Below are 26,568 nucleotides of genomic sequence, written 5' to 3'. Positions count from 1 at the left end.
CACTTTCATGGTCATTGTGACTTTGGGGAAGAGCCGGAAGTCACACAGTGCCAGATCCAGTGAATAAAGTGGGTGAGGACCCAGCGTCATGTTCGTACGAGGCTGCCTTTGTATTGGATGGCACTTGGGAGACACATCCACCATATTTTTTATCTCGTCTCATATAGACACTCCGAAAAGAGGACTCCAGAACCGTTTCAGAAAGTGCCAACCGTGGGACAAGTGGGTTTGAAGTGAAGAGGAGGATTTTGAGGGGGAGTTGTAACAATGTATCTTTGTAATGAATTTTTTTAATTTAAACATTCGCTATATATGTTGATCACATCTCGTATATATTTGTCTTTTTTTCTTGGTTTCTGGATTTTCCATCTTAATTGTTTTCAAACATATTTTCAACTCTAAGTTGTGAAAGCAACCTTGTAAATTCTGAGATCTATACCGGTTTATTTTTCATATTTCATGTTTAGCCCATCTGGCGATTCTTGGATTTTTCCCTCAGCACAAAATATTTCACTCCACCACGCCTCTGTCAAAAGAGGGAGAAGAAAGGGTGGGTCTCGAACCCCAAGTTTCTCCCTAACTCAGGCCACCCCCTGCTGCCTGTAAAGCCCCCTGCTTCCCCCTCCCAACTGGTATTTCCAGTTTTCTCTGAGGGTTTAGCCCGTTTAGGGGAGAAGCCACGGGAAAGTGCTATCACCTAGCGGCTACAACCAGAAGAAAAAAATAACTTGAAATCTTTTGGAAGCAGAAAGGGTTCACTGGCATTGGCTTGAAACTCTCCAAAAGTTGAAAGCAAGGACGCAGACCCTTGTACACCATGTTCTTAGCAGCATTCTTCACAACAGGCAAAAAGTAGAAACGACCCCCACTGTCCATCAACAGATGCATCAATAAAACATGGTCTACCCATAATGTGGACTATTATTCAGCGGTGAAAAAGAAGGGAATCCTGATACATGCTGCAGTGCAGATCCACCTTGTAGACGCAATGTTCGGTGAAAGTGGCCAAGCACTGAAGGACACACACTGCAGGATTCCACTCCCAGCGGGGGCCAGGAGCCCTCAGAGCCAACGATAGGAAGCAGTGCAGTTGTCAGGGGCTGGGGAGTTGCTGTTTCATGGGGACAGAGGTCCAGAAGATGAGAAAGTTCTGCAGATGCGTGGTGGGGATGGCTGCCCGGCCATGTGAATGAGGGTAACGCCCCTGCACTGTGCACTTAGGTGTGGCTAAAATGATAAAAAATTTTCCATGTATTGGGGATTGAACCCAGGGCCTTCTCATTGATCCCCTTTTAATTTTTTTTTAATTTTTGAGATGGGGTCTGGCTAAGTTGCTAAGCTGCCCAGAAAGCAGGACTTGAACTCATAATCCTCCTGCCTCAGCCTCCCAGAGGCTGTAATGACGGGTCTGCATCCAGTTTAAAATGGTGGGTTGTATGTTATATCCATTTTATCTAACAAGGAGGTGGTGGGGCAGGCAGAGGGACCCTCCCTGGAGTGGGCTGGGGTACGGAGGGGCCCCAGAAGTGAACACAGGCAAGGGGCTGGTGTCTGGATTCGGCCTCAGGAGGCAGCAGGGACATCGGCAGTGGCCAGTGGGGGGTGGGGGTGGAAACCAGGGCACAGAGGGCAGGGAGCCAGGCCAGGAAGTGTGCACGGCACCCTCGGCCAGGCCTGGCTACAGACGCCCCAGCCCAGCCCTGGCACCGCCCGCCACCCTGTGCCTTCCCAGGGCCTGGTGAACTTTGAGCCTCTGAGCACCCCAACGTCCACCCGGCGACCCTCCCTGACCTTCCCGCCTGCAGCAGCTACCTCCCCCACCCAGCCTGCGACAATTTGTGCCACCTACTTCCTGTCACGGTGATTTCACACCATCCGAAGTCACCCAGGGCTGCTTCCTGCCCCCCCGCTGGGCTATGAGCCGCAGATGGCAACTGCCTTGATCACCAGACCATGCCGGGCACACAGTGGGCCCTCAGCAAATGTGCATTGCATGAAAGAACCAATCGATTGGTTACCAGAGGTGTGTGCAAATCTGAGTGCTTCCGTGTCTGCCGGTGGCCCTCGCATGCGGGCTCTGTGGATCCCCCCCACCCCGTGCATCCCTGGGGATGAGTTTGAGTCCTGGGTCGGTGAGGGGCGGGTTTCCAGGACCGAGGGTTTGTGATCTGAGGGGTCACATGACCATGAGTGTGTGAGGCCGTGTCTCCGAGGTGCCCGGACTCTGAGTGTGAATTTGAGTATTTGAATCTCTGTGTGGCTGTTATCGTGAAGCCGTGTGTGTCTGCAGCATGCAAGGTGTGTGTGTGTGCGCGCGCGCGTGTCCATCCTGTCACCCATGTGCTGTTTGCTCTTGGTGTGACCCTGCTCCCATCCACACACACGCCTGTTTGAGTCTCCCAGAGTGACCCTCTCGGTGTTCCCCGCACCATCCCATTTCTAGAGACCGGCACACTCGGGAGCCTGCGCAGGGCTCTGGCACCAAGTATACAGCTGCGAGTCCTCCGCATGTGCCTGTGCACGCGTGTGCAGCTGTGCGCCTTGTGCCTGTGTGTGACCGTGTGCGTCCCCGAGCGTGGCGGGTGGGTGTGCTCAGCTACGGCCCTCCAGCCAGGCGGAAGGTGAGGGCTTGTAAGAGTGCTCCCACCGTGGCCTGTCAGGCTCCCAGGGTGATGCCCCGAAGGTGGCACAGGACAGCGGGAGTACACGGTGACACTGTTTCTACCCCTGGAGTCAGCAAACATCTGCCCCCTCAGAAGCATGGATAACGGAAAGGTGCTGGCAAATTATTAGGAAGTGGTGAATGTTGTCGTGGTCAAATACCTACAACGTAAAAATTATCATTTTCACTTTGTGCGTGTGGTGCTGGGGATGGAACCCAGGGCCTTTGCACTGAGCCACATCCGCAGCCCTCTTCATTTTTTTATTTTGAGACAGAGCCTAAGTCACTAAGTTGCCCAGGCTGTGCTCGAACTTTCAATCTTCCTGCCTCAGCCTCCTCAGTGCCTGGGATCACAGGTGTGTGCCACCTGGCTGAGTTAGACTTTTTAGATTCCATACGAAAGTAATTGCAGATGCAGTCTTTGTAATGTGATTTATTTAATTGTAAAGTTAGATCATTGAAAACTTCACAGCGGCTGCATTTCACAATCACCTTGCAAAATTCCCTCGAGTCGAGACAATCCAGCCCCAGGTGTCTGGCCTGGGTGTGCTTGAGCATGTATTTGCACTCCCAGATCTCTGGATGTGTGGCCAGCTGTGCTGCCCTGTGTCCACGTGCAAGCAAACAGGTACTCCGGCACCTCCAAGGCTGGGTCTGGGTGGCAGGTCCCACGCCCCTCTTTGTGTCTCCTTGTCCCGTCCTCCTGGTACAGATGTGTGGCCCTGTGCATGCGTGTGGCTCTGCAGGGCCCCATGCGCAATGCTGTGAGCACATCCCTGTGTAACACGCGTGCGCCCTGTGCCCTCTGGCATGTGCACACCAGTGGAGGCGGTGCTACCACCTCCCGGCACGCAGTGTGGACAAGCGCCTGTGTCCCACGTGACTCGTGTGTCCCTGCATGTCTCCGTCTTTGCACCCCTGCACCCATCCCTCTTGGGCGGTTGGTTCCGCAGGAAGCTGTTGGGGTGTGGTTGGAGGTGCTGTGCCTCCCGCCAGCACCCCACTCCTCCTCCTGGGGACACGGGCACACATGGGGGTGAGGGGTGGACAGGGATGCCCTGTTCTCGGACCCCGTCTTCTATGCTCTCCTCAGACCCCTGCTTGTGCACAGCTGGCCCGGAGAGGCGGTTGAGGAAGAGGAAGTAGGGGCAGAGCTGGGTCACGCTGTGGTCACACCACGCTGTGGCAGCCGGTGCTGCCTTGGGCTGCCCAGGAACCCTGGCCAAGGGTCATGGGGGCCACAGGAGCTGGCGGCCAGGCTGGGCACCCAGGCCACCGCGGGCCTGGCGCCATGTGGTGAGTATCCAGCCTGGGACGGCGGTTGGGGCACCCGCGGGGAGAGGCAGCCATGAGGACAGCGATGGAGGGAGTGCGGGGCAGGCGGCCTGCTGCCCAGGGGGACGGGGGGGCTGTCTGCTCCACCAGGGGGGACCTGGGATGCTAAGGTCCCTGAGGACCCTAGGATGGAGCCCTTTGCAGCCAGGGGACAGGGGCAGGGTGTGAGCTGCACCCCCCGCCCCCCGGCAGCCTCCGGATGGGCTTTGCTTTGGAAACTGCAGGTTCCAGGACCTCCTCCCCCACGGGTCTCCCCAGGACAGGCCCGAAGGGTGGAGCTGGGGGCCGTCCGGCTGGGGCCCGCTCTGCACTGGGCCACCTCGGGGAGCCCCCAGCCACTGGATGGGGTGAGGACAGGAGGGAGGCTGCTGCGGTTTGTGCAGGGCACACCCAGGCCTCAGTTCCTCCCTGCCCCCAACGCGGGGCCACTGCCCTGAAGGGACGCGCTTCGGGGACTCTGGGGTCCCAGGAGGCGTTGACCAGGGACCAGGAAGCATGGAGGGGGTGAGGCAGCCTGGGAATAGGCTTCGAATGTCACTCCCGGGGCACTTAGGGTCCAAGCCAGGGCTTGGCATCTGGGGAGGGTCAAGGGGGGGCTGTCCCAGTTGTCTGCCTCCCGCAGGCTCCTTCACCGGGTCTGGGCCTTCTGGACCGGCTTCCCAGAGGACGTAACGTTTCCACAGCCCCAAAGGGCCGATGGACGGTGGGTACCCCATGGTGCCTGGTCGGGGCCCCTTCACATCCCCTCCCCCACTGCCATCCCTGCAGGGGGACCCAGGAGGTCCCTTCAAGAGGAGGCGGGACCCCAGCTCACCCCCTACACAGGAGAGCCCGGAGGTTCCATGACGTAGGTCACAGAAAAGACTTGCAGGCTCTGCTAGGCAGAACTCGGCATGCCCACACTTGGAGGGAAGTGAGAGTGGGCCCTCGGGAGAGGCCCTAGGACCTGGGGTTGGGGTTCTTTTGCTTTGTTGGCTCCGTTTGTTTTGTTTTGTTTTTTCCCCATTAACTTTATTGGTACATTTTAGGTATACAATACAGTTACATTCATCATTGGGATCTTGTACCTTTACATGAGTCTCTTGGTTCTTATTTTTTTTCCCTTCCCCTGCCCTCCCTTCACCCCCTCCACCCTTCCCTATTTGCAAAGACCTTGTTTCCATTTTTTTCCTCTTCTCATATTTTTTCCTTTCCCTTTTTTCCCTTCCCCTACCCCTCCCAATTCCCCTGCTCTTTTAGACCTTTTTTTCCTGTTACACAATATCAGTTATACATTTTTAAAACTACAATATTAAGATCTAGGAGACATTACCACAGATTTTACAGAATTTAAAAGGATATAGAAAGCATGTTACAAAAATCTTTTTTGAAATAAATTTGACAACTTCTAAGAAGTAACTTGGAAGACAAATTAATGAAACTAACTCTGGAGGAAATATAAAATTTGAACAGCACCTATTAAAGAAAGTATATTCCTAGCTTGAAAACCTACCTATATGACAACAGCAGGCTCATAAACATTTTAACTGATAAATTATATCAAACATTTAAAGCAGGAAAAAAGAAGGAACACTTCTCCCCTCATTTTAGGAAATCAACATTGTGCTAATCCTAAAACTGGATAAAGATAATAGAAGAAAAAGGTATGAAGATAGATAGAAATTTGTTTAACAAACCAAACTCTTAGAAGTCAGATCTGGCAGGATGTAGAAAGTGGTTTTATTATAGGGATGGCAGTGTTGGTTCAGCATTGGAAGATCCACCCCCAAAAGTCATCATTTTAACAGAGGAAAGGAGAAAGCCATATGATCCTGTCACTAGTTGGAGAAAGAGTATTGGACTAAATTCCACAGCTGTTCATGGTAAAAGCTATCAGGAGACTAGAAGTAGAACAGAAACTTCTCAACAGATCAAAAACATGTACTCCATACTTCCAACAAAAACTCCTTCTATGAATGGCGACAATACAATACTTTCTCCCTAAAGTGGGGAGCAAGGGCAGATATGCCTACTCTTCATCTGTCCATTAAACTTTGAAACCGAGGCCCCACCAAAATAGTCTGGCAATAAAATGACACAATTAGGATAGGATTGGCAAGGTAGAAGCAAAATCTTTATATGTAGATGAAATGATCATCTACAGAGAAAATACTAAGAAATCTCTAGGAGCCCCTAGAACTTGTATTTGAATTTAGCAGGATTAGAAAACACAAGGTATATATAAAAATTCAAGTCTGTGTATACTTGCTATAAATGAAGGAGTGGATATTGAAATTAAAAGTTATGTAGGAGTACAAAGGACCCAGAAAAGCCAAAAACAAAAACAAAAACAGTGTTGGAAGACGTTCAGTACCTAATTTTAAGACTTCTTCTAAAGCTACAGTAATCAAGGCAGTGTTGGTGTAAGGAAAGACCTATAGATCATTTGAATAAAACAGAGAATCTAGAAATAGAACCACACATATATGGTCCACTGAGTTTTGAAAGATTATTTAACATTAGCATTTTATAGAATATAAACTCGATTCAAGAGCCAAGGAAGAGATAGTGTCTTCAGCAAACGGCACTAGAACACCTGGTATCCATATATAAAAAATTAAGCTCAACCCTTTTTGTCCATACATGAAAATAACTTGAAGGGATCTATGAACCTAAATAAGAAAGCCTAAAAGTATAAAACTTTAAGAAGAAATTATAAGGGAAAATATTTATGAATCCAGGGTAGGCAAGAACTACCTAGGATACAAAAAACATGATGTATAAAAGAAAAAAATTGATAAGTGAGATTCCATCAAAATTTAGAACTTTAAATGACATCATTAAAATGAAAAGTAGGGCCGGGGATTTAGCTCAGTGGTTTCACTGCCTGCTGCGCAAGCGCAAGGACCTGAGTTCGATCCCTGGTACCAAAAAAGAAAAAATGAAAAGCAGTCCTTAAACAGACCATATTTACAATGCATATAACCTATGAGCAGAATATATAAAGAATTCTTAGAGCTCATTAATAGACAACCCAATTAAAATGTAGACATAAGATGATGATAAATAGCCAATATAGCACAAGGAAAGGTGTGCAACTCTAGAATCAGAAAAATACTAATCAGTACAATAATAAGATTGAATTATACACTCATTAGGGAGATGAAGTCAAAAGTTTTAAAAGCCTTGTCATGACTTTTTCTTTTTGTTGGATTCTCCCTCTTTGCATTTAACCTGTCACGCCCAACGGATCCATTCTGCTGGGTTTCCTGGGGTTGTGATCCTCATTGTCTTTTCCTAGGGTATTGTCTAAAATTTTTTGGAGTGCTGGTTTGGTATTCATGAAGTTCCTGAGGTGCCCTTTATCATGAAAGCATCTTATTTCTCCATCAATTTTGAAAGATAGTTTTGTAGGGTACATCAATCTGGGTTGGAGGCTGTTTTCCTTTAGGGCTTGAAATACATCACTCCAAGCTCTTCTTGCCTTGAGGGTTTGCATTGAGAAGTCTGCTGTGATTCTGATGGGCTTTCCTTTGTATGTGATTTGTTTTTTTTCTCTCACTGCTTGTAGAATTTTGTTCTTCTGTTGGATTTCTGGAATCCTAACTATTATATGCCTATGTGTAGATTTTTTTTGATTAAGGCTAGCTGGAGTCCTATATGCCTCACTTATCTGTATGTCAAGTTCTTTCCCCCTCCTTGGGAAGTTTTCTGCCATCACTTCTGTGAACAGTTTGTTTTTTTTTTATGTCATCTGCACTCTCTCCTCTTTCCTCGCTGACTCCAATCAGTCTTATGTTATTCTTCTTTGCCTCGTCTAGCAGCTGCTGGATTGATTTCTCATGTTCCCTCACAATTTTAAAGCAATTTTTCTTTTCCTCCTCACTAATTGCAATCTTATCTTCTATATGTGAAATTCTATCCTCACATTGGTTCATTCTGCTGTGCAGACTTTCGATGGAGCTTTTAATCTCTTGGAAATCTGTTTGTATCCATTTTATGGATTCCATTTGTTTCCTATGTTGGGATTCCATCATGTTCCTCAGATCCTCTATTTTTTTATCTGTGTCTTCTCTAGATTTATTAATCATGTCTTGCACCATGAGCAAAATCTTTGGTGTTATCTGAGAAATTATTTCTGATTTCATTTTTCCCAGATCCTCTTTTGTTGCCAGTTCAGAGAGTCCAGGTGGTTGAGTATCAGAGTGTTCCATCTCGTTTCCCTTTGGGGCTGCTGGAGGTGATCTGGAAGTCTGTTTTTAAGGCTTGTTTATGTGTCTTCTCATTTCCACGGGGGTGGGGAGGGGGAATGGTTCTGGCACCCACACGGCTCACCTTCTTGGCCCTAGGAGCCTGTGATGGCAGCAGGGGAGCTTCCTTCAGGGTGCTGGGACCGGCTGAGCTTCACTCTGTTGGCTTGTTTATTTGTTTGTTTGTTTGGGTAACGGGGATCGAACCCAGGGCCTTTTCCCTGAGTCCCATCCCGGCCCTTTTTAGTTCATCTTTTGAGACAAGGTCTCTCTCAGTCACTAAGTTCCCAGGCTGGGCTTGAACCTGCAACCCTCCTGCCTCAGCCTCCCAGGGTGCTGGATTACAGGTGTGCACCACCACATCCAGCTTTGAGGGGTGGGGTATGTGGTCTTGGGGTGTCCTTAAGACGGGCGATGGAAGACATGCATTCCTAGTGTCTGTCAGTTAGGGTAGAGAGCAAGCCGCCGGCGCCTGTCTGAGGGTTAGAGAGCTGCTGTCTGCCCAAGCACTTAGCAGGAGACCTGTGGGATTGCGAACAATTTTCAGGGGGAGAGCTTGGGCTTCCTGTGCCATTGCAACCCTGAGTGGATCTGTGCACTGAAGATGGAGCTTTTTTAAAAACCGCAACCTTGTCATCACGATTTTCCTCGTCTCCTTCTCACCTCTATTTTTCCTGTCCTACCTCAGGCCCTGCCATGTGCATGTGCTCTATCCCACCGCCATCACCGAGTTGGGCGGGCCTGGGTTCGAATTCCGGCTCCCCTGCCTCTGTGTGGCTGTGGGTGAATGCCTCGGCCTCTCTGGGCCCCTCTTTGTCCCTCTGTGAGAGTCGCCACCCGGTCACACGCGTGAGGCCTTCAGGCGCCTGGCCACAGTAGCAGCTCATCTTCTCCTGCATGTCAGTGCCTTGCACCCAACCTTCCTTCCTGCCGCCCACGCCCGTGAGTCCTGTGTGGCTCAGAAACTTCCGCTGCGCTGCCTCAAAACAAAGACTCGTGGTGATTCCCAGTTTTAAGCCAGTCTCGGGCGCCACCCCCACCCTCACCATCCGAGGTGTCACTTTTCGCGGTTTCATTTACCTAAAGTCAACAGAGGTCTGAAAATATTACGCGCCGCAAAATGCGTCCAAGATTCTCTCCACTTCTGTTAGTCCCTTGGGAGCTTGGTCCCCTGGGATCATCTCTGGGAGCGCCCGTTTTACAAACTGAGCTTTACCACGGGTGTGCGCGTGTGGAGGGCGTCGTGGTCTGTGCAGGGTTGGGGTGTCTGTGGCTCCGGGGTGCACTTGGAGTCTGGGGATTTGTTCCCGGACCAGGAAGGACCACTGTGTTCCCGCCCCTTCGAGATCCCATCCGTGGACGCTGCTCCAGCTCGGCTCTCCCTTGCTGGGCTGAGGTACAGGCAGCCCTGGAAGGCTCGGATCCTGATTTTTCTTTTTACTAGGATGAGGCAGAACGGGCCCTGACGATCGCTCTGTTTTTCACTTCCACTATAGCATTCACCTAGCTCCACGGGCTAGTCGGCACTGTTGTGAAGTGAGTTTGCCCTTCCAGGGCTCAGGTGAGTCAGGAAGGGAGGATTTTTCCAGAGATGAGAGGTGTAGTCGGTTCAAGCAGAGTGGAGAAGCAGGTGCGGGGCTTCCACCAGCAGGGGGCAGCACGTGCCTGAAAGGACTCGGGTAGATCTAACCCCAGATACCACAGCCCCCCCCCCGCGCACGCACGCACACACACACACACACACACACACACACACACACACACACACACACTTACACACAGAGCATTACAGACTTTCAAAACCACCCACTCAAATGCATCCCCACCTAGAGAAGTTAATACTCAAGATTTACAAGTACAACCCAAAAGTACATTCTGCACGCTGATAGTTGACACACTGTTAAACACACAGATAATGAGCCGGGCGTGGTGACACACACCTGTAATCCCAGCACCCTGGGAGGATGAGGCAGGAGGATCACAAATTTGAGCCCAGCCTGGGCCACTTAGCAAGATCCTGTTTCAAAAAGGACTGGTCATGTAGCTCAGTGGTAAGGCCCTGGTTTGGAGCCCCAGCATCACACACATACACACACACATGCACGCACACACGCACACACACACACACACACACAATATTACAGAGACTTTCAAAACCACCTAGAAGCCAGGCATGGTAGGATACAACTATAATCCTGTGTACATCTCAAAATAAAAATAAAAAGGGGTGGGATGTAGTTCAGTGATAAAATCTAGATACTCAACTATACCCCCACCTAGACAAGTTGACACTCAAGACTTACTCTTTATGTGTGTGTATGTGAGAGAGAGGGGGAGAGAGAGAGGGTTTCACTATGTAGTTCAGGCTGGCCTTGAACTCACTGTGTAGCCCACACTGGCTTCCAATTTGTGGCAATCCTGCTGCCTCAGCCTTCCAAGGGCTGGGATTACAGGCACACACCACCACACTCAGTGTCTCAAGACTTATTTAAACACATACTTATACCTGAAGGTATATGCTCCATCTGCTGATACATAAATGCACTGTCAAATGTGCAGAGAATGGTTAGTGCACACACACACACACACACACACACACACACACGCTCATGCACGCCCAGGCTGGATTTGTGCAGCCAGGGGGAGAGGCCCCCAGGATGGGCCGAGGGGCTTGGGGTGCTAAGGGCTTGGCCTGCTCCCAGTGTGGGATCCCGGGGCCCCCGGGCTGGAAACTCCAGCCCCCCTCCCACAGCCCTGGGCCATCAGCTGATGTGTCTGGCAGCCTCGGGCTACAGTCTCCACCCCTCTTGCTGGCAGCGGGTCCTGGCAGGGCTTCCCGGCCGGCTTCTGCTCCTGCGCATCACCCTCAAACACGAGGCCCCATGGCCGCCCCTGCCCTCAACCACTCCTGGCCGGCTCTCTCCAAGCTGTGGCCGAAGCGGTGGGCCTTCAAGCGAGGTAAGTGGCAGGTGGCGGCCAGCAGCCCTGGACCCCTGGGCAGCCGTCCACAGTGCTCTCCATCCCCAGAGCCTGCCCTTGGCCCGGGCACAGCCTCTACCTAAGCCGCCCCAGATTCCATGACCCCCACTCCCCCCAGACTATCCCCTGGGATGTCACAGGCCTTTGTGCCAGAGGGGTCACCGGCCCAGGCCCTGCAAGGGACTCGGCTCAGGATGAGAAGAGCCCACCCTCAGCTCAGCCCCTGGACTCCTGAGGGCAGCTTGGTGACACGCAGGGCGTCCCTGGTGCTCTTGGGTCCCAGAGCTGCTGCAGGACAAGAGCTTGGGGTGGCAGCGTAGGTGGCAGAGTTGAGATCCCCAGGCATGCGCCTCCCTCGGACACACACGGGCGGGCACTACCCGGTGCCCAGCCCCCTCCAGGGTCCTGGGACCTTGGCTTGCCTCTGGAAGAGCTGCAGAGGCCTGGGATTCTATCCCACAAGGCTGGGGTGAACCCTTTTGGGGAAGAAAGAAACCCACTTCCTCCCAAATCTCAGCAGGAGCTTAGGCCTTGGCAGGAACCAGATGACGTCTGGGTCCCCAGGACATGGTGCAGGGGGCACTTCGGTAAAGGCTGGCCGTGCCCCCATTGCCTCCTGGTTCCCTGACCTTCCTGTGCCTCCCCACCCATGTAAGGATCCCCACTGGTCAGGCACAGCCTTAAGCAATCCTGGCCACCTCTGCTGCACATGCTGAGGCCTTGTTCAGGGCAGTGTGAGTCTCCAAGCAGACGGGGTCAGCATGCAGGTGCCTTAGCCCATGCAACCTGTGGTGCCCTTTGAAGACTAATTGTGCGCCCAGCACAACTGGGCATACTGAGAGACTGGGGACGGAGAGAGATCCAGAGGCCTGGGAACTGGGGCACAATTGCAGCGTCGTTTGAGTGATGGAAGTTGCTGCTGGCATTGAGCCTTTATAAAACCGGGCCTGGAGAGGTTGGGTGACTTGCTCCAGGTCACACAGCAAGTATGCACCAGAGGAGCGGGGCTTTGGAGGCCCTCCTGTTCTGGAGCTGCCTTTGTGGTGGGTTCTGCCTGGTGAGCAAAGCTGGGCTGTATGGGAGGCCTGAGGGGCCGTTCTGGAGAATTCGCCACCGTGGCCAGGTCTCCCAGGGAGGCCTGCTCGTTCCTGGCTGCTCGAGCAGATTGAGGCTGTGGTGTTCAGGCTGGCAGATGAGGAGTGAGCCGTGGGGACTGGCGGTGACTCTCACACCCTTTTATGGCTGGTGCTGCAGGGGCTGTGGAGGAAGAGACTGCGGAGTCTCCCCTGGGCTGGTGGGCGGCTCCCTGGAAAGCAAGGGGCCGCGCCAAGAAGAACCCTTCCCGCGCATTTGTGGCCCTGAATGGCTCCCAGGCTTCCTTGCTGGCTCTGGCCCAGGTTGCAGGGAGAACGGTGCCACCCGTGCCCCTCTGCAGCTGCATGATTGGCCATCTGGGCACGAGCAGGACTTTCGAGGGAGGCAGCAGGGCTGCGCTGGGGGTGGCAGGCAACGCTGTGGAGAGAGACTGATCCTGCCTGTCCCCTCGGCTGCCCCACTGGCCCATCCTGGCCGTTTTATTTCCTTCAGCCCCCAGTAGGTGCATGCATGAGTGTGTTCTGTGTCTTACCTGGGCTTCCTTCCTGCCTGGCTTCTCTGGCCCAGTTCGGCCTCTCCTCCTTATACATCTCCTGGCCCCACCCCTCAGAATGTCGTCTCATGAAGGTGATGCACCACAGCATCTCTCCATCCATCCAGCTAGCTACCCATTCAGCCACCCCGCCAGCTAGCTATCCACCATTCACCTCTCCATCCATCTCATGGTTCGTCCATCTGTCTACCCAACTCACCTGCCAACCAATAATTCATCTATCCAGATAGATGTCCAGTCAGTTAACTATCCAACCATTCACTCATCCATCTAACCACCCATCTATCTATCCAGCCAACCAGCCAACCAATAGCCTTCTATCCAGACCATCAGACATCCATTTATTATATCCATCAATTCCTCCATCCGTCCATCTACCCATCCAACCATCCATCCATCCCACCCTTTCATTCAACTACCCACCCATCTATCCATCCATCCATTTATCCACCTGTCTATCATTCATCAACAAACATATGGGCACTGACTCTGCCCAACCCAACACAGCCCAGGGCAGCCTGGTGATGGTGGGCTGCTATTTTGAACTCAGAAATGCCTGGGTTCAAATCCCAACTCTTCCTCATCCCGGCTGACTTGATGTTGGTAAAGTTACTGTATCTCTCTGGGCCTCTGTTTCCCCTCCTCTAGAAAGGGAGGACTTTGCAGAGGTTTCGAGGAGAGAAAATGAAAAGCACAGTGAGCTCAGCACTACACCAGGCAGATAGGAAGTGGCTGATACATGTGAGATTTTATTACTTGGGCCATGAGCATATAAAAGTGGGTCAGATACAGGCTCTGCCCTCACAGAACCATACTCTGGAGCTGGGATGAGCACACTTTTTCCATAAAAGGTTAGATGGTGCTGTAAATATTTTTGGCTTTGCAGGCCATGTGGTCTCTGATGCAACTACTGAGCTCTGCAGTGGTAGTGTGATGGAAGCCATAGGTGATGCATGCGTGACTGGACATGACTGTGTGCCAATAAAACTTTATTTATAAAATCTAGCTGGGAGCTGAATTTGACCCGTGGGCCATGGGAAAATGCAAGTAAAGTAATTACAACACAACAAGGCACAGATAAAGAGAGCAGAACCATCAAAATCCTCGAGTTGAATCTACAAAGAATCCAACACAGCCCTCTACTGCCAGGCCGAAAGAGTAGGAAAACTGGGTGGAAGTAGCACAGAGATACACGCGAGGATGGTGCTCTGGGGGCTCAAGGGTGGAAGGCATTGACAGGCAGGCTGGAAAGGGTTTTGAGTGTCATTCTAAGCCAGGTGTGGTGGTCCAAACCTGTAACCCGAGCACAGCAGAGGCTGAGGCAGGAGGATATGGCAAATTCAAGACCAGCCTGAGCTACATAGCAAGACCCTGTCTCAAACAAACAAAATCAAATGTCACTCTAAGGGGACTAGAATCTATAGTGTAAGGGAGCCATGAAAAGAGAGTGACCGTTAAACTATGATGCCAGGGAGACACACCCACTCCAGGGCACATGGACCAGGCAGGAGAGACAGTGGCTGAGGTCAGTGACAATGGCTGGCATTTGTACAGGACAATTGTTGTTGGCAATTGATGGAGCCCAGTTTACGACCCTGGGATCTGGGCTCAGCCTGAGAGAGCAAAGAAGGACTCAGTCTATGAAACTAGGTCAGGGCTCAGGATGTGACCACAGGATTGGGGCTCAGCCTCAGGCATAGGGACCAGGGCTCAGTCAATGACACCAGATAAGGACTCAGTCTATGACACCAAGGTTTATAGTCTGTGGGGAGAGCGGTAATGGGGACTAAAACTAAGGGAAGGACAAAGTAAAGAAGAAACGGGGTAAAGAAGTGTGGAGGTGACTTTGACAAAATTTGGTGTCCTGTGGGGTGGGAAGGAGGCAAGACTGGTCTCTGGATTTCCTGCCTGCTTACTTGGAGGACAGGGGAGTCACAGCAATAAAGGGATGAGGAGGAGGAGGGGGGACATGACAAGGTGGTCTCCACAGCTCCAGGTTGGACTGTCCATGAGAATATCAGGCAGCAATGACCAGGGGTCACTGGAGACAAAATCTGGAGCTTTAGGAGAGAGAATTCATGCTCAGTATCAGAGTTTGATGTATGACATCAGGATCGGGGCTCAGTCTGTGTCTGGGATCAGGGTTCAGTCCATGTCTGAGATTAGGGCTCAGTCCATGTCTGAGATCAGAGATCAGTTCATGTCTAAGATCAGGGCTCAGTGTGTCTGGGATCAAGGCTCAGGCTATGTCTGAGACCAGGGCTCAGGCTGTGTCTGAGATCAAGGTTCAGTATATGATGAGAGTTGAGATTCAGCTTGTGGCACCAGGAGGGGAGCTAAGTCTATAACTCCGGGATTGGGGCTCAGCCTATGACACTGGGTGTGGGGCTCAACCTGACTGTAAGATAGAGCATGGTGTATGACACCAAGGTACAGGCTCAGTATATGACACCAGGATCGGGGCTCAACTATGACAGAAGAATGAAGTTCCATCTATGACACCTGGATTGAGACTCAGTTCATGACACAAAGATTTGGGGTCAGTCTACAAAACACGGATCGGAGTCGAGCCTGTCATCAAATGAAGTCTTCTTGTTCCTAGGTCCTAATCTTCCATAAAAAGACAACCATCCCTGCCCTTTCACCTTTAGCCTTTGGGTCCTCAACCTTCAGGATTCACCACTACATGGCCGGAGGTTCCACCTTCATCCTCTGCAGGATTTGGGAAACCTCGACCCTCCTCCAGGCCCCTGCCAGGGTAGCAGACAGATGTCTGCTGATGCCTATTCTGATGGCCCCTGTGGTGCACCCCTCCCCTCCCAAGCTCCCATCAGCCTCCAGCACTCACCCCTACACCCCAAGCCTGGAACTGGGGCCCAGGCTCCATATGCAGCTGCCCCAGTGATAGCCTTGCCAGGGATCCCAAGGATGCTTTCTTGGTAACAGCTTTATTGAGATACATATAATTCACACAGCACACAATGCATTCATTTAATGTATTCAAACCAGTGGTTCTCAGCATATTCCCAGAGTTGTGCAACCACAACCACATCAACTTTAAAATATTTTCATTGCCTGAAAAGGAAGCTCACATCACCCTCACAACCTCCATTTCCCCCAGCCCCTGGCAACCACTAACCTACTCCCTGTCTTCTGTAGATTTTACCTATTTTGAACACTTCATAAGAACGGAATTAGGTAACATGGAGTCCTTGTGACTGGCTGCTCTGACTTAATGTGTTTTCAAGGTTCATCCATGTTGTCATGTGTGCAGAATACCCCCTTTGCATGGCTTAATAATCCTCCACGGTGTGGATATACCGCAGTTTGTGTGCCCATTCATCCACTGGTGGGCATCTGAGGTGTCTCCACCCAGCTGTGGTGGACAATGCTGCCATGAGTAGTCAAAGGCAAGTCTTGGGGTGAATGAATGTTTTCCATTCTCTTAGGCAGGTAACTAGGAGTTAGAACGCAGGGTCATGTGCTAACTTCCTACATTAACTTTTTGAGGAATTTCCAGGCAGTTTTCCAATTTCTGTTATTTTTGTACACATACATGTGTGCACATGGCTCCTTTTCTTTCATCTATTTATAGAGTGTGTTTATTTCTCCCTTGACTATTTTCTGCTGTCCTCAATACCTCCCAAATGCTCCAGCTCTTCAGTATTCATAATGTTACATTCTTTCGTATGTGTATGTGTACACGTGTGTGTGTGTGTGTGTGTGTGTGTGTGTGGTCCTGGGGATTGTACCCAGGGCCCTTGCACTGAGTTACATCCTCAGGCTTTTATTTATTTATTTATTTGGAGACGGGATCTTTCTAAGTCACTAAGTTGTCCAGGCAGGACTCAAACTTGTGATCCTCCCACCTCAGCTTCCCCGAGTGCTGGGATCACATATATTCTTTTTCTTCAAGAAGAAGCCCCCCCCCAAAAAAAAATTGTATATGCTTCAAGCCCCCAAAATCTGGAGCAGTGTTTGTAACATACCCAGCTGGGCGAGCAAGAACATGAAGTGTGCTCGGACAAGCCTGCCCAGTCCCCTTTCCTCGGCTTATCTCTGGCTGGGACAGAGAGAGACAGTGCTACCCTCTCCCCACTGTTAGCTACACCGGCTACAGGCAGGGAGGCCTCAGCCCACACACTTTGGAGAGGGAAGCCCAGGGTGCTGGAAGTAAATTAATGCCCTGGCTCAGCAGTGTAAACTACGACTGTCCCCAGGTCACTGGGAGTGGGGTCAACAGAGCCACAGGGAGCCCAAGCTATGGAATGAACAGGAGCCTAACCAGGTACAACGGTTCAGACCATGATCTACCCCAAACTGGCCAGCGCTCAGAGGCGGGAGTTTGGAAGGTGACTGGATCATGGGATGCTGTGCATACGTGCCGATTCCTTCCCCGATGAATCCAAGGCTGGGGGTGCTGTCAGGAGGCGGGGCCTGATTGGAAGAGGGGAAGCGTGGTCACCGCGGGCGTGGCCTGGAAGGGCGCAGCTCCTCCCTCTGTCTCTGCTTCCGGCCAACGTGATGAGAGCCCCCTCTGCCATGCGCCCTGACTACCCTGTGAGCTAAAATAAACCTCTTCTCCTTCAAGTTGTGCGTGTTACAACCTTGTGTCTCAGCAATGAGGAGAGTGACCAAGACACGCAGCACTTTCTAAAGGCGGCTTTCGGCGCACTCAACACCCCGTGTCTTTCTCACCTCAGGCGACTGCTGCTCTTCCTATGAGGCGTTGGCCCCCACAGGTGTCTCCGCCAAGGGTTCATCCCGCCCCTGCACCTCCACCCACCTCCTCAAGCCTCACCCCAGGCCATTCTCTCCATCCCTTCTCTCTGTGTTCAGGTCCTGGCTTCATCTGACACTTTGCCCCCTTTCTCCACAGGTTCGGAGTCCAAGTCATGTGCCCAGCCCTTCGATTCTGGAGTTACAGCCTTGGCCACCAAGAGTAGCTGTGGACCCTGGAGACCTGAGGATCCAGGTTTCTTCTCCACCATGCAGGACCAGCAGGCAGGTGTTAGCCAGGTGCAGAGGACAACAGTGGCAGCAAGTACACTTTGTTTAGCGCCTGCATTTTACCAGACACTTTATAGACATTATCTTAGGGAGGCCTCCTCAAGATGCAGCAAAGTAGATATAACCTAGTTTTACAAATGAGGAAAGTGGAATCCTTTCTGGAGAAGAAGAGGGAGGGAAGGATGGATGGATGGACGGATGGATGAGATGGGATGGAATGGGATGAATGGATGGGATGGATAGATGGATGGATGGATGGTTGGGACTGATAGATGGATGCATAGATGGATGGATGAATGGATGAATGGCTTTCAACTCACAGAAATCCTCCTGCCTCAGCTTCCCAAGTGCTGAGACTACAGGTATGCCCCACTACACTCAGCAAGATGTGGGGTTAAAACACACACACACACACACACACACACACACACACACACATTTGCATGTACAAAAGATATCTTGGGGAAGGGACCCAAGTCTAAACACAAAATTTTGAATGGATAAAGAAAATCACTATATATTTATAATATATATAGTGTATATACACTATGTATATACTATATGGTGTGTGTGTGTGTGTATATATATATATATATATATATATATATATATATATATATATCCCAGCCATAAAGAAGAATAAATTTGGCTCATTTGTAGGAAAATGGATACACCCTAAGACCATGATACTAAATGAAATAAATCAGACACACAAGCTTAAATATCACATGGCTTCTCTTTCATGAGAAATCCAAAGTATAAACAAAGAGCAAAATAAAAGCTCGATGATACAAAGCAAGTAGGTAGACCTTTTGCTGAGGAGAAAGGGTTCTAGGGATGGAGGAATAGGGGAAGGAGGAGTGGGAAAGAACAAAAGGACTAAAAATACCCCACAAAGTTCATGTGTGTTTCATGCGCACCTCACACACACAGCCTGAAGGTCATTTTAGGCACTATTTTTAGAGCCTCAGCATTTTGACTGGGACCTGTCACGAGATCAGGTGTGGAATTTTCCACTTGCATGTCGCCATGGCAGGGCTCAAAACATCTTTGGAGCATTCAGATATCAGGTTTTGGGGTTAGGGGCGTCAGTCTGGATTTATTTACCATGTTTTCTGAAGTCGGTTTTTTACCGGGCAACATGAGACTGAGGAGGCAACACGCTTGCTTGGTAGCTTTGCTGTGTGACCTTTTTCCAGGGGACAAGATGAATACTGGTGTAGACTTTTGAAAACTAGAAGTCCATCTGTGTAGTATCTGAACATGCAAGCGGGGAGCACTTCCGAAAACTGGGGCATCCTGGGAGGTTTGGCCTCTGGCTTTGGCCTAGGGGAGCTCACCCTCTGCCGGGTGGAAGCAGGTGCAGTGTCTGCCCAGCGCCCCCGTGCCGGGTTCCCCTCTTCCCTCGCCCGGGAAGTGAGGTCCAAGATAGACTCAAGCTTTCAAGCAAACGGAGAGGCCCCTTTCCCGCCTTCGAGCACCTGCTGGCAGGGAGCTGGGACAGCCTGTGCTGGCTGCACCTCCTCCCCAGCACTGGCCCAGTGCCCACTGCTTCCCAGGAGGGAGCCCAGGGAGGGAGGGAGTCACAGGCCCCGAGGCTGTCCCAACCCGTTTATATTTACTGGAAGATGAAAAGCAGACACACCAAGGAGACCTCACTGCGGGGTGGGGGGGGGAAAGAGACAGGAGTCAGGAGGAGGCTGTCCAGGCCCAGAGGACAGGAATGGGGGATGTGGAAGAAGGTGAGACCAGAAAGCAGGCTGTCCGGAAGCCCCGGAGGCCAAAGCGCCTCTGCTAACAGGAGCCCTGAGCTCTGGATATTTAGAAAGAGACCAAAGAAGCAGGCACTTAAAGGACAAAGAGAGGAAGAGGAGGCACGAAAGGAGCAACCATGGAAATAGCAGGGAAATGAGGGCAGAAACAAGGGTCAGCTGGGTGTGGTGGCGCAGGCCTGTGATCTCAGCACTCAGGAGGCTGAGGCAGGAGGATCTCCATGAGTTTGAGCCCAACCTGGGCAACTTAACAAGACCCTGTCTCACAATGAAAGAAATAGAAAAGGGCTGGCACTGTAGCTCAGTGCAAAGGCCCTGGGTTCAATCCCCAGTGCTGGGGAAAAAAAAAAAAAAGAGTTAGATGGTAAATTTTATGTTGTATATATTTTACCACAGTAAAAATGAAAAGGAGGGTGAGGCCATATGTTTAGAGAGGTTAATGTGAGGGAAGTGCCCTACCTACCCCCAAGCAGGGCTAAACACTGCCCTCTGCCTCCTGCTGGTTAAAAGCCACAGCGGCAACCAGGTGTGGTGCCACACGTCTGTGATCCCCACACTCGGGGAGGCTGAGGCAGGAGAGTCATAAGTTCCAGCCTAGCCTGGGTGCCTTAGCAACTTAGCAAGACCCTGTATCAAAATAAGAAATTTAAAAATAGCTGGGGCTATAGCTCAGTGCGAAGGCCCTGGGCTCCGTGCCCGCTACCAAGAAAAGAAAACAATGCAGGTGTCATAAACTGACCTTCAGGTTATGTGTATACGATGAGTATGAAACAAACGCATTGTATGTTTAGACTTGACTCCCATCCCCATAATATCTCATCATATATCGGCAAATATTCCAAAATATGAAAAAAAAAAAACCCCAAATCCAAAACACTCCTGATCCCAAGCACTTTGGGTAAGGGATACTCAAGCTGTGCTCATTATTTAAAATTTGGATAATTTATTCATTGTGGATCACCTTGCATTATTTTTACATTTTAAAAAATGTTGCTTTAAGCTGGACATCATGGCGCACACCTGTAACCCCAGCACTGGGGAGGCTGAGGCAAGAGCATTATAGCGAGTCCGAGGCCAGCCTGGGCTACAGAGACCCTGTTTTAAAAAAAAAGGAAGCTCAGCGAGGTGCTGTGCTGTGCCAGCTAAGGAATGAGGCAGCAAAACTCAGACTTCCAGGCCCTCTGGGGGATCAAGCACTGGTGGGAAGGCCCTCAGTCCCACCCAATGCCTTCTCCTCCCGCCGCCTGCAGGAAGATGATTTTGCAGAGCAGCTCAGTGAGAGCACGGAGGACCTCAGCCTGGATTTAGGGGCCCTGCAGGGCAGCGAGTATCTCCAGGACCTCGGCCTAGCAGCCCCTTCCCCCAGCCCGGCCGGTGGGGCCTCCGGCAGCAGCCCCTTGAAGACAGAAGCTGAGAGGGACTCGCCCTTCTCGAGCTCCGCAGGGGCCCAGACTCTGGTTCGGAGACGCAGCTGGGAGAGGTCACGGAGCTGCTCAGAGGACTGGCAGAGGTCAGGCCGGGCCCTCCCTTTGTACCTCTCGAGAAGCACCCACAGGACAGCAGTTTCCAAGGACAGAGCGAGTTCTGCGACACGCTTCAGGCTTGCATGTGTGTTGTCCAGCTCCAGGGCCACCAGGGGCCTGCGCTGTCAGAGGAACCTCAAATGTGCTTGCACGCTCACATGGTTGCACGAGCTTGTGTGTGTGCACACGGACACATGCAGTCAAACACTGTGCAAACGTATGCATACATAAACACGTGTGTGGACACATGTACACGTGTGCATCCACAAACAGAGCCTCATGTGTGCACAGATCCACATGTACACAGATCCATTGTACATGCACAAGCCCAAACTGGAAACTGCAGGTATACACTGAAGACAAACAGACCAAAATCTGCACACTTGCCTGTGAGCGCTGGCTGTACATAGCCATGCTCACACTCACCCACAGATTTGCACACTCGCCATGAGACTTGTGTCGTCCCTAAGCCTGCTAGTGGGATGGGTTGTGGTTTTGGTTTTTTGCAGTGCTGGGGATTGAACCCCAGGGCCTTCACACTGAGCTCCATCCCCAGCCCTTTTTATTTTTAATTTTAATTTTGAGACAGTCTCACTAAGTCACTAAGTTGCTTAGGCTGGGCTTAAACTTGAAATTCTCCTGCCTGAGCCTCTCAGAGTGCTGGGATGACAGACACACCCAGCTCACACGCTACTTGTTCAAATTTGCAAAAAGTCACAGATACGCTTTCCATCAAAACCCACACATGTGCCTGGCTCCATGCACCCCACAGTGCTGGCATCCAGCAGTGAAGGAGGGCATTTAGCCACCTCCTCCTGCCCCGTTTCCCTCAGCCCCTCCCAAGTCACCCCAAATAGGAATCTGTGCCAAAGGGTTGGGTCTGCAAAACAGATGTAGCTTTGGCAAATGTCACTCGGCTTTTCCCTCTCCCCTCTATGCTGACGCAGGGCCCACTGATAGCGGGGAGGTACAGACGCCTCCCTAACCTGGGGGGCCCCGATGCCAGGCAAGCAGTGCCCATGGAAGCTTCCACAGCCTCTGTCCCCGCTGCAGGCTCAGCTTTGACCCCCTGCCTGTGGAGGAGAGCCCCTGCCTCCCCCGGACACTGGCTAGTCTGGCTCTCAACCTGTCCGGGGAAGGGTTGAAGACTTGGACCCAAGGCTGTCTGTCTGGAGGCGGGACTGCAGCCGAGCACCCTGGCAAGGTGAGTACTGCCTGGACACACCCTGACAGTGGCACAAGCTGCCTCCAGAAGCCAGCGCTCTGGGTGGGAGGAAGCACCACCAACTCGAAGGACTCGATCGTGCTGGGGAAGAGGGAGGGAGGCGTCCATGGCCAGGCATCTCCGGGCCCTGGGTTTCGGTCTGCAATTCGGTCTATTTTCTGCGCCACATGACACTGTTGCAGAGTGACTATGTCACCTAGAGGTTTGCTACAGCACATGACTTGAGGTCCAAGGTGCAGGCCCTGCATCTGGAGATTGGCAGCTTCGTGCTGGCAGAGCCCCAGGGCGGTGCCGGACATTCGAGGCAAGAGACTATGTCCCCTGGCCTCCCTCCATCTCTTCTTATAAAGCCACCCAGGTCCAACCATGGGGGACCCACCCTGATCACCGCATCTAATCCTAACCATGGGGAGAGGTCTCCTCACCCTGCAGCTCTGTTCCAGCTCGGGGGGTCCTTGCTGTGGCTGCTGGCCGCAGAGGAAAGAAAGCTCTGTCTGTGGTTGCCTCCGCAGCCAGGAGGGTCTGTCTCAGACCTGAGACTGCAGTGCAGCTTCAGGGCACACACTGGGGCTGTGGCCTGTGCCCTGAGGGTCTTTGCCCGAGAACATGACCCACAGGGAAACACGTGTTCTTGCGGCTCTGAGCCTGAAACTTCAGCTCACAGACCATGCTTCGGTCAGTGTGGCTGTCACCAGGGCCGTGGCTGGGGCTCAGGGAAGTGTGGCCCCAGGTTCTATGGCGGTGGCCCTGGCCATGTGTGGTGGGGAGCCTCTGCCCGCACTCGGCCGTCCCCCAGGCTCATGAGATGCTTCCACCTGGCCCGGCCCCGCAGGACTGTGCTAGCCTCGAGAAGAGAGCAAGGTCAAGGTCGGTGCCCCTGGCCTTCGAGGAGACCGCCTCCCTGGACCTCACGCTGAGCTCAGAAGCGGCACCTGCACGAGGTAACCCAGCCTGCCTGCGAGCCGTTCGTGGAGCAGATGGGAGGGCTCCTGCTAGAGGGTCCCATGGCTGAGTCCCAGCTGGGCCTCAGGAGGGGACGGGGCAGGAGGACCAGGGTAGATTTCTCCGGACAGAACCGGGCAAAATGCCTGTCCTGCAGGTCCAGGGAGGAGGTGGAGCCACTAGCATCTGCCCATCCCAGGACTCTGCCTCTGTCTCTCCTTTTCTAATTTTTATTTTCCCCTCGTACTGGAGATTAAATCTAGGGTCTTTATACTGAGCTAAATCCCCAGCCCTTTTAATTAATTTATTTATTTTTAAATTTTGAGACAAGGTCTTTGCAATCCTCCTGCCTCGGCCTCCCAGCATGCCGAGATGACAGGCATGCACTCTGCTTCTCTCTCTCTCTCTCTCTCTCTCTCTCTCTCTTTTTGTACTGGAGATCGAACTCAGAACCAAATGCTTATGAGGCAGGCGCAGTGCCACTGAGCTAAATCCCCGGTCCTGCTTCTCTTTTTATCTCCCTCTTTATCTCTGATTCTCCATCCTAGGGGCTTGCACCTCTCCACTGTTAGTCAGACATGCTGTGTAAACCCAAGCAGGCCACTTTCTGGCAGCTCTTGGAGCCCCTCTGGCTCCCTCTGTTAGAAGGTACAACAGCCAGCTGTAGTGGCTAGGCCTGTCATCCCAGCACTCCACTTGGGAGTCTGAGGCAGGAGGATTGCCACGAGTTCGAGGCCGGTCAGGGCCACATAGTGAGTTCAAGTCCCGCCTAAATAACATAGCAAGACCCTGTCTTGAAAAAACAAAACAAACAAGACATAATTGCTAGACACAGTCGTGCATGGCTCTACCCCAGGCTACTTGGGAGTCTGAGGCAGGAGAATAACAAATTCTAGGCCAGCCTGGGCCATTTAGCAAGATCTTGTCTCAACATAAAAAGTAAGAAGGGCTGGGACGTAGCTCAGGGCTTGGGTGCCCTGGGTTCAATCCTCACTACTGTAAATTAATTAATGCTTTTAAAAGACGTAATAAGAAGATCTCTTAGGGCCATTGGGAGAGTCAGGTGCCGTGATGTCCCGGCTCTCTGTCCTCTCCCCAAGATCGACGGGTCCTGCCTGGGAAGTGTCCACTCCTGCAGGGGGCCGGGAAGGATGGGGGCCAGGCTGGAGCCTCACACCCATCCCCCTGCTCTGGGGCTGCTTCCAGGCCTCAAACCCCAGGAGCTGGAGAGCCTAGAAAAGGACCATGTGGAGCCCGAGCACGTGTGAGTGTCCTCCTGGGCGGGGTGACGCAGGGCTGGGCTGCGGGAGGAGCATCGCTCACGGAGAGGGGCCCGGGATGGGGGCCTCCTGAGCCTGCGCAGGACCCAGGGAATGGGTCTGTGACCCGGCCACCTCGGGCTGTCTGGCCCCACCCCTCCCGCAGGCTGATGGTTCAGCAGGTGCTTCAGGAACTTCGCCAGTACCACGGGTAAGGGGCCGGGACTGGTGCGGGCGAGGCCCAGGGCAGATGGAGAGAGCAGGTGTAGAGGGACAGCGAGGGACGGGTGTGGAGGCGGGTTCGGGAGCGGTGTAGGAACAGGAGTGGGGAACAGGAGGGAGGGGAGGCAGGGTAGGAGGACAGGGAAACGAAACGCCACTTGGGCCAGCTGGTCCCCTTCTAGGTCCCCTTAGTTAAAGTCATCGTATCACAGTGACCCGGGCACACCCAGGTTTGCAGAAGCACAGCTCACAACAGCTAAATCGTGGGAGTGGCCCCGATGTCCACCTACAGACGAATGGATGAAGACAGTGCGGTGTTTGCACCCCAGAGGACTGCCCGCCATAGAGAAGGATGAGCCTGAGTCATTTGTAGGCAGACGGATGCACCTTGGGACCATAGTGTTCTGTGAAGTAAATCAGACGCAAAGGCTTAAATATCACATGGCTTCTCTTATATGAGAAACCCACAGTAAAAATAAAGAGCAAAATAAGATAGACCACAGAAAGCAGGAGCATAGCTGGTTCTCAAAGGGGAAGGGGCAAAGAGGTGGAGGGAGGGAGAGAAGAGCTGAGGAAAAGAAGGAACTGGGGTATGCTGTGTACCTGTGCCCACGCCGCACAAGGAATCTCAGCATCCTGCACGACACACGTGTACTGATAAATACAACAAAAATAAACAGGGGACCGGTGTGGAGACAGGCGAGGCGGGAATGGGCATCGGAAACAGGAGTGTGGGAGGAAGCCCGTGGAGGCAGGGCCAGGGAGAGGCGCCGAGATGCCAGCTCGGGGAACGGATGTGGGCACGGATGGGCCGGCTATGAGCAGAAGCCGAGCGAGCAAGCGGGAGAAGCCTGTCTCCCGAAAGCCGCCCCTGCTGGGCGTGTCCCCACGGGCAGCCCTGCCTGCCCTCTGCGGGAACCTGTCGCAGGGTCCCGCGCAGGGTCCTGGCGGGCGGGCGGGGGAGGGTCCCAGACGCGGACCGCGATTGCCAGCCTCCGACCCGTGCGTCTGTCCCCTCCGACCCTGCAGGGCGCGGCAGAGGGCTCGCCTGGCCGCTAGCCCCGGAGTGCCCCACGCCAGCCTCACGTGGTTCGAGTTCCTGTCGGAGTGAGTACAGCGGCACTGTCGCCGGGTCCCCAGCACAGACTCTATCCTCAGTGCCACGGGGACTTGGGCATGATCAGGTCTAGGGGCGGAGGCTGGGGCCGCAGATGGGGCGGAGTTCTGTGACTCCTTCCCTCCCTCAGTTACTCATTCAACAAACATTTGTGGGTATTAGCAACCGTCCAGGAGCTCCGTACACTGGAGAAAGGAAGAGATTCTGCCAGAGCTGGCTTGTTTGTCCCTCCCTGATTCTATAAATTTTCTTTTCTTTTTTTTCTTTTCTTTTTGGTACCGGGGATCGAGCTCAGGTCCTTGCGCTTGCGAGGCAGGCGGCAGAACCACTGAGCTAAATCCCCGGCCCCAAGTCTATACATTTTTATTAAATGAGTCCGTGGGATGGGGGAGAGGGAACAGGGGGCACTGGTAGGAGGGGCCGGATATATAAATGGGCGGGACTTAAAGGCAGATTAGACCTGGGCCTGGGGGTGGAGAGTGCCTCTTACAGGCTGAGGTCAGAGGTGGACAGAGCTGAGATCTCCAGCTCGCTTGGGAACCTCGAGCTTGAAATCATGTTTCCTGGACTCCTGCAAAGCCAGGCCCCTTAGCTCTCGGGACTTTGCAGACATCTCTGAATGTTTGTTGAGTGCACCTGTGAGGG

The 26,568-nt window shown here is 52.4% G+C and overlaps 1 protein-coding gene across 5 annotated transcripts in view; it reads left to right on the top strand.

Moving 5' to 3' along the window:
* Window positions 1-3,629: 3,629 nt before the first annotated feature.
* The window catches only part of Arhgef18 (Rho/Rac guanine nucleotide exchange factor 18), a 74,704-nt gene continuing 51,765 nt past the window's right edge, over window positions 3,630-26,568 (top strand). The window contains exons 1-8 of one of the 5 annotated variants that reach the window (XM_087202005.1): window positions 3,630-3,958; window positions 17,733-17,861; window positions 20,890-21,145; window positions 22,212-22,362; window positions 23,216-23,324; window positions 24,532-24,589; window positions 24,751-24,795; window positions 25,836-25,913. In XM_087202005.1, coding sequence (XP_087058131.1) covers window positions 17,843-17,861; window positions 20,890-21,145; window positions 22,212-22,362; window positions 23,216-23,324; window positions 24,532-24,589; window positions 24,751-24,795; window positions 25,836-25,913 — 716 coding nt within the window. In that variant the 5' untranslated portion in view covers window positions 3,630-3,958; window positions 17,733-17,842. Of the gene's footprint in view, window positions 3,959-10,980; window positions 11,185-17,732; window positions 17,873-20,885; window positions 21,146-22,211; window positions 22,363-23,215; window positions 23,325-24,531; window positions 24,590-24,750; window positions 24,796-25,835; window positions 25,914-26,568 lie in introns of those variants that run through there. The other 4 variants (XM_087202004.1, XM_087202007.1, XM_087202002.1 and 1 more) reach the window with 4 other exon arrangements.

This window comes from Heterocephalus glaber, unplaced genomic scaffold, assembly GCF_053883595.1.
Source record: "Heterocephalus glaber isolate CG9 unplaced genomic scaffold, H.glaber_assembly_v1.0 deba00001761, whole genome shotgun sequence".
Taxonomy (NCBI): Eukaryota; Metazoa; Chordata; class Mammalia; order Rodentia; family Bathyergidae; genus Heterocephalus; species Heterocephalus glaber.
Note: the sequence above shows the minus strand (reverse complement) of the source record. Positions and strands in the feature narration are given on the sequence as shown.